Source organism: Brachionichthys hirsutus, chromosome 24 (assembly GCF_040956055.1).
Source record: "Brachionichthys hirsutus isolate HB-005 chromosome 24, CSIRO-AGI_Bhir_v1, whole genome shotgun sequence".
Classification (NCBI taxonomy): Eukaryota; Metazoa; Chordata; class Actinopteri; order Lophiiformes; family Brachionichthyidae; genus Brachionichthys; species Brachionichthys hirsutus.
The window spans coordinates 1068641-1075996 of record NC_090920.1 but is presented as its reverse complement, the minus strand read 5'-3'; the positions used below and the strand labels follow the sequence as shown (position 1 = coordinate 1075996).

At 59.1% G+C, this 7356-nt stretch overlaps 1 protein-coding gene across 1 annotated transcript in view; it reads left to right on the top strand.

The window, feature by feature from the left end:
* Positions 1-202: 202 nt before the first annotated feature.
* LOC137912224 (kalirin-like) overlaps positions 203-7356 on the top strand; it is a 14794-nt gene continuing 7640 nt past the window's right edge. The window contains exons 1-26 of the mRNA XM_068756573.1: positions 203-257; positions 820-894; positions 973-1087; positions 1179-1371; positions 1468-1691; positions 1767-2085; positions 2185-2307; positions 2398-2589; positions 2684-2815; positions 2884-3018; positions 3094-3186; positions 3255-3377; positions 3474-3590; positions 3669-3743; positions 3854-3976; positions 4097-4149; positions 4370-4517; positions 4622-4818; positions 4896-4993; positions 5874-6037; positions 6122-6241; positions 6412-6491; positions 6591-6729; positions 6814-6948; positions 7053-7215; positions 7290-7351. Of these exons, the coding sequence (XP_068612674.1) occupies positions 203-257; positions 820-894; positions 973-1087; positions 1179-1371; positions 1468-1691; positions 1767-2085; positions 2185-2307; positions 2398-2589; positions 2684-2815; positions 2884-3018; positions 3094-3186; positions 3255-3377; positions 3474-3590; positions 3669-3743; positions 3854-3976; positions 4097-4149; positions 4370-4517; positions 4622-4818; positions 4896-4993; positions 5874-6037; positions 6122-6241; positions 6412-6491; positions 6591-6729; positions 6814-6948; positions 7053-7215; positions 7290-7351 (3453 nt within the window). The remainder of the gene's footprint in view (positions 258-819; positions 895-972; positions 1088-1178; positions 1372-1467; positions 1692-1766; positions 2086-2184; positions 2308-2397; positions 2590-2683; positions 2816-2883; positions 3019-3093; positions 3187-3254; positions 3378-3473; positions 3591-3668; positions 3744-3853; positions 3977-4096; positions 4150-4369; positions 4518-4621; positions 4819-4895; positions 4994-5873; positions 6038-6121; positions 6242-6411; positions 6492-6590; positions 6730-6813; positions 6949-7052; positions 7216-7289; positions 7352-7356) is intronic.

The window sequence follows — 7356 nt, the reverse complement described above, 5'->3', positions numbered from 1 at the left end:
CTGATCCGGTACCGGGAGGAGGGAATCACATCCGCCTGCCTGCCCGGGAGCCTGGACCGAGCCGATCTCATAAAGCCGCAGGGATGGACGGGTAGGCAGGCAGGAGGCGCGGCGTGAGGAGGGGGGGGGGGGGGGGGGGAGCAACCGACGGTACATAACGGAGGAGGAGGAGGAGGAGGAGGAGGAGGAGGGAGGCGCGAGGATGAATCCGGCGGATGGAGGAGGTGAAGCGGGCCCGGACGGCCTGGCGACGGCAGGTAGGGTGTGTGTGTGTGTGTGCGCGCGTGTGCGTGTGTGCGTGTGTAGTGGGAGCTGCTGTCGCCATGATGCCTCCACATCCGCCCATTGAATCAGAGTGTGCGTGTGTGTGTGTGTGAGGGGGGGGGGGGGGGGGCTGTATGCATGGCCTGCTGCTATGAACGTGCATGCGTGTGTGTGTGTGAGTGTGTGTGTTGGGGCGGAGGGTTCCTATACCAAGGAGGATTGTGGGAAAGGCCGCTAGACATGTGCCGATGTGATGCAGCTGATGATGACGTCACAGCGTCGTCAATGACGGCGTTAAAACGCCACTTTGTGTGTGAAGGTGGTTCAGCATCCGCAGGTAGCAGCGTCGCTATGGAAACGGCCGGCTCACTCATTGTTATCGATGATCCGGACGCTTGGAGAAAGCTCTCAGCATCGCAAATTACATTTCTGCGCTCCAAATTAGTTTTACCGGAGGGGGGGGGGGGCTGCAAGAAGTCGGATGTGGGTGTGGTCCGGGCGGATGAGGGACGTACGAACGGTCCGCGAATCAACACGTCTGACCCCCCCCCTCAGGTTCCGGTAAAGCCGAGTGCGTTCGAGCGGCCGACGTCCTGACGGTGCTCAGAGAGAAAGTGGCCTTCGTCTCAGGTAACGCCCCGCCCACGCCCACGCCCCTTAAACCGCCGAGGCGCCATCCCGGACCCCGTTTAATCGACGGTTCTGCAGGTGGACGGGACAAACGTGGCGGGCCGATCCTCACCTTCCCCGCCAGGACCAATCACGATCGAATAAAACAGGAAGACCTCAGCCGACTGGTCACCTACCTGTCGACCGTCCCCAGGTGAGGCCCCGCCCCCCTCCCGCCTTTCCGTTTTCTCGTCCGTCCCGTTCGCCCGTCTCCACCTGGGTCTGTCCGTCCGTCTGTCCGGCAGCGAGGACGTGCGCGCCCGCCGCTTCACGGTGGTGGTGGACATGCGCGGCAGCAAGTGGGACAGCGTGAAGCCGGTGCTCCGCACGCTGCAGGAGTCCTTTTCCTCCGACATCCACACGGCGCTGCTCATCAAGCCCGACACCTTCTGGCAGAAACACAAGACCAACCTGGGCAGCGCCAAGTTCAGCTTCGAGGTACTACTGCGGTACTACTGCAGTACTACTGCGGTACGACCTTCTCTTTTACGGCTGCTTTTGTTGCCCTTTACCCGTTTGCTCCTCTGCCCTCAGACCAGCCTGGTGTCGGTGGAGGGCCTGTCCCGGCTGGTCGACCCCTCCCAGCTGACCTCTGACCTCGGCGGCTCGCTGGAGTACGACCACGTGGAGTGGACCGAGCTGCGTCTGGGACTGGAGGAGTTCTCGGGGGCCACCACGCAGCTGCTGGCCCAGCTGGAGCAGCTGGAGGCTGGCCTGAGCCGAGTACCGGAGCCCCAGGACGTCGACGAGGCCCGCAAGTGAGGAAGAGCTCATTGACGATGTCATCGATCCGTCCGATGACTATCCGCCATTTTTAACGTTTTCTTCGCCAGACTTCTCGAGGAGCACAGCCGCCTTCGTAACGCCATCGCCACAGCGCCAGTCGACGCCCTGGAGCGAGAGGGACGGAGTCTGCTCCAACGCATGCGTCTGGGCCCCGCCCACGGCGACAGCTCCACCGACGGCGGCGGCGGCGGCCACGGCAGCTGGCTGTCGGGCGGCGCAGACTTCCAGAGCGTCGCCCCAAAGGTCTCCTCCCTGCTGGAGCGGCTGCAGGCGGCTCGCAGTCGCCTGCTGCAGAGCTGGGGCGACAGGAAGCTGCACCTGGACCAGGCGCTGCAGCTGCACCTGTTCGAGCAGGACGCCACCAAGGTGAGGCGGACACGCCCGGCGTCGCCGGCGCGGGACGGCGGACCGCTGCGTCGCTTTGAATCACATCTGGACTATGTTGTGTGTGTGTGTGTGTCTCAGATGTCAGAGTGGATCGCTCACAGCAAAGACTTGTTCACGCAGAGTCTGGCCGAGGTCGGCCAGAACCACCGGCACGCCGTTGACCTCCAGACGCAGCACCAGCACTTCACCGCCAACTGCATGGTCGGCGGCGCCGTCGGTTCTGCGTCTGCGCGTCCGTCTGTCCGTGGTGAGCGCCTGAAACGAACCTGCGATTGTCGTCCCGCGCTGCAGAACGGCAGCGTGAACGTGGACAGCGTGGTTACCGTGGCGGCGCGGCTGGCGGACGCCGGTCACTACGGGGCGGAGCGGATCGCGGCGGTGTCATCGCGGTTACAGGAGGACTGGAAGGCGCTGACGGCGGCGCTGGAGGAGCGCAGCGACACGCTCGCCACGGCGACCGGCTTCCACCAGGGGGCGGAGCAGGTGAGTAGCGATCCGGAAAGCTGTCCTGTCCCCCCCCCCCCCCCCCCCACCTGGTTTGTCCAACGCCCCCCCCTCCCCCTGTCTGTCTGTCCAGTTCCTGCTCAGAGTGGAGGGTTGGGTTCAGGCGTGTTCTGAAGGGGCGTTGCCCACGGCGACGGCTGAGCTGGAAGCTGCGACCAAGAAACACCAGGAGCTGAGCGAGGAGATCTCCGCCGACTACACGCAGGTACCTGTCTGACCCGCCCCCCTCACCTGTCTCTCTGAACGCCCGACTCGCTACCCGTCTGTCTGCAGGTGAGCGAGAGCGGTCAAGCGTTATTGGACGTCCTCCAGCGCCGCCCGGCGTCCGACTCTGACGACTCAGCGACTCAGCCAGACTTCGCTGCCGCCACGCACGGCATCATGGGAGTTCTACACCAGGTCATGCAGGTACGTCTCCAGTTAGACTCGGTCGACATGGAGGCGGACACGGAGAGAATGAGCCGTTTCTCTTTTTTTATGCAGGGTCACCATGAGGTGGAGGGGGCGTGGCAGCATCGCAAACTCCGCCTCCACCAGCGTCTGCAGCTGTGCGTATTTCAGCAGGATGTTAGACAGGTATGACGGATCCAGGTGAGCCTGAGAGTCCCATTTCGACCCCCGATGCTGATGGCGCGTCCTCTCAGGTGTTGGATTGGGTGGAGCAGCACGGCGAGGTTTTCCTCAACAAACACGGCGGCGTGGGGAAGTCGCTGCACCGGGCGCGAGCGCTACAGAAACGCCACGACGACTTCCAGCAGGTCGCACAGGTGAAAAAAAAAAAAAAACCTGCCTGTCCCGCCCAGACGTGATCTCTGGACGTATATAATGTGACGGAAGATTTTTTTTTGGTGGGGGGTGGTCAGAATACTTACACGAATGCAGAGAAGCTTCTGGAGGCAGCAGACCAGCTGGCCCAGTCTGGAGAGTGCGAGGAAGAGGAGATCTACCAGGCAGCCAGAGACCTGGAGCTCCGCATGCAGGTAAAACATCTGGAGAGAGACGGCGAGCGACCGTTCCAAAACGGACCTCGCCTGAACCTCCTCGCCGTGTGTCTGCAGGCGTTCATCCAGCGGGTCGAACAGCGGAAGCTGCTGCTTGACCTCGCCGTGTCTTTCTACACACACACCAAGGAGGTAAAAACGCAGCAGCCGGTCGCCGGCCGCTCCCGGTTCCTCTCATCCACCACTTCACATTCCTCTCTCTCTCTCTCTCTCTCTCTCTCTCTCTCTCTCCTCTTCCTCAGCTCTCGGCGTGGATGGAAGGCCTCCAGAAGCAGCTCTCCTCGGATCTCTGCGTTTGTCCCGACACCGTCGAGGCTCTGCAGGCCCTCATCAGCCAGCAGCAGCAGCAGCAGGTCAACACGCAGGTACCCCGCTGACCTTTGACCCACTGACCTGAAGTCTAACCCGGTCGTAACCACCTAACTTCCCTCTGACCCCTCAGCTCTAACCCTCACACTAACCCCAACTCTAACCCTGACCCACAGGAAGCTGCAATGAGTGTCATCCGGGAAGGAGAAGACCTCATCCTGCAACTCAGGTACACACTGCACGGGTGTGCTTGATTCATGCACCTGGGCAGCCTACGTGGAGCAGGCGTGCCCCGTGCGCTTTCGTTTACTCCTCGGTGCATCTCTCTGTGTGACGTTTGTGCGTGCGCGCTCGCCCCCTTTGTATCGTCTGACCGGGTGCGTTCGTTTTCCACTTGGCGAAGTCCCGTTTTCAGGTGTGTTTAACCATCGCAGGGCTGTTTGTTTTAGGCCCCAGGGCAGCTCCGTGGCTCACGTGGAGACTGTGCTCCAGCAGCTGGAGGAGGCTCATGTCCAGCTGGAGGAACTCTTCCACCAGAGGAAGATCCGATTGGATATTTACCTTCAGCTGCGAATCTTGCAGCAGTGCACGCTGGAGGTGCCGTTTTCTTCATGCTTCACACCTATTTGAAATTGTTTTTGTTCAACCTCCCACTGCCGCGTCGTGTCTTTAACCACCATGTTGTTATGCGCACGGCACAGGTGACTGGGGAAATGGATGCCTGGAAGCAGGATCTACAGAAACAGTCCCAGGACTTCAGCACGGAGAAGATAGCATCGCCAAGACTGTCCGACGGCAACCACGAGAAGTTAGCCCAGGATAAGCTAGCTCTGGGCCAGTCGCGGCTGGTGGAGGCTAGTCCTGAGGTGCTAACATTAGCACAGCAGCGAATCCACAGGTAAATGGGTCAATGTCATGATAGAATCATGGATAAGCACAGAGAGAACTACGAGGCTGAGCAAACCTGATCTGCAGGCACATGGAACGAAGAATGGCCATGAACAATATGATCTATGAGGTCATCCAACAAGGTCACGACCTTCAGCAGTACATCACCGAGGTCCAGGCATCAGGTAGGAGAGACACCGTTACTGCTAACGTGCACGTTTTTGAATGATAGGACAGAAATGACAACTAATGGAATCAGAAAAGGAGAGGCACTAGGACTGTGCCGTGGGGTACGCCATTAGACATGAGATGGGAAATAGGAAGAAACTAAGGGTGTGCTCCAGAGTGTAAACCTGTAACACTTCACATTCCACCGAACAGCCACTCAGAATGTCGCTAATGTGTGTTTGGGAAGCTATTAGCGCCAATAGCTGTGAAGAGCTAACTGGCGCTCGTCCTCCTTCCTACCGGCTGGCTTCCTGCAGAGGAGCCAGCCGGTAATTGTCAGCGCATGAGAACGTGCACGCCGTTGGGTTCGTTTCAGTTTGTCCCAAGAACATTTTCTGTCATCCTTGACTGGGAAAACAATCAGAGGGAAAACTGAAGAGACTAATTAAAGGGTCCATGCGGTCCTCGGCGGGTTTCAGGAACCACATGGACTTGTTGTTGGGCTTGCAGCAGTACCCCGGGTCGGGTCCGAGGGTTTGTGATCAAACAGCCGTAGACTAGCGGAGCTCAGATCAGCTCCGGGTCACCGTATTGATTCTGTTTTATGGAATAGAATGCAGCGCAGCGTCATCCTGACCAGTTCAGTAACATACTGATGATATTAGGGGAAAAGGGGGGGGGGGGCAAAGACGATGAAGGGGGGAGGGTGAAATAGGGGATGGGGTTGCCATGGAAACTGTTCTCTGAAGCACACAGCTGGTCCCCATAGAAACCCGTGTATTGAATTTGTCATGGAGACACACACACACAAACACGAATGGAGATCAAAGCACGCACGTGTACGACTGTAAATGTGAGGACCTTTTTAACGATGTGCGTCTGTCGTCGTCGGCTCAGGTATCGAGCTGTCCGAGGCGGACGGGGCTCTCTCCTCTCAGGTCGAGGAGCTGCAGCACCTCCTGCAGGACAGACAGAAGGAACTGCAGCAGATTGCAGATCACACGCACACACACCTTGAGCAGAACCTGCAGCTGAGACACCTGCAGAGCCAGGTCAAGCAGGTAACACGCCGCTCAAACACACGTTCAAGCGCCCGCCATTGGGGCTGGTCTCACCTTATCTGTGCGTCCGTCTGAAACCCTCAGGTGCTGGGTTGGATCTCGGAGGGGGAGGTCATGTTGTCGTCCTGCATGCTGAACTCCAGCTGTCTGTCTGAGGCCGAGCAGCTGCAGAGGGAGCACGAGCGGCTCCAGCAGGCCATCGAGGTTACAAAACACACAACGCGACAGCAAAACACACAACGCGTTTCACGAGAAAGGCTTGTTCGAAGGCAGCAAATCAAGTCCCGCCCTCCCCAGTTGGTGGAAAGGGGAGCTAATGCGTCGCCCCGCCTCGGCAGGTGAACCGATGTCGGTTGTCTTCCCTTCCTTTCCAGGCTCTGCTCCATGCCGACTCGCTGCAGAGGACTCACCAGGTGGCTCTGGCTCTGCAGCAAAGAGCAGAGCTGCTGGTCAGGTCCGTTATTCTCCACACACACACACACACACACACACACACACACACACACCTGTCAGATAGCGGCTCGTCATTGGACGGTGATCATTCCTCCCTCAGGTCAGGCCACTATGATCCAGATGCAGTGAGGTCTTGTGCCCAGACTGTGGCGCTACATTGGCAAACTCTGATGTTGAGGATTGAAGACAGACTCAAACTGGTCAACGCCTCCGCAGCCTTCTACAGGACCTCGCAGCAGGTGCCGTTTCCCGTCCACCCGACGGCGCCACGCCCTCCGTCTGTCCGTCTGCCTGCGATCACGTCCGGCTACCTGCCTCTCCAGGTGTGCGGGGTGTTGGAGAGTCTGGAGCAAGAGTATCGCAGGGAGGAAGACTGGTGCGGAGGCGGGGATAGGCAACCGGAGCAACTCCTGCCCCTCGTCAACAAACACATGGAGCAGAAGGAGGCGTTCCTAAAGGTGAGGCGAACTCCTGAAGCCTCCGTCCTGATCCAATCTGTTTCTGTTGGTTAGCATAGCATGTAGCCGGTGGGCCTCAGAGTTTTCGTCTGTATCGTCGACAGGCCTGCACTCTCGCCAGGCGGAACGCTGAAGTCTTCCTCAAGTACATACACCGCAACAGCGTCACCATGGCAAACATCTCGGGTCACAGCGTCACCCTGTCTGGGGTGACAGGGGTCACCGAGGTGACTGGGCACTCCAGGGTGCCGGAGCAACAGGTCAAAGGTGAATTCAATTGCGCAGCGGCACGAGCACGCAGCCCCGATTCCTTTTTAACAGCGGCGTGACTCTCCGTGTAGGTATCCTCAGCGAGTTACTCCAAAGGGAAAATAGAGTTCTCCACTTCTGGACTTTGAAGAAACGAAG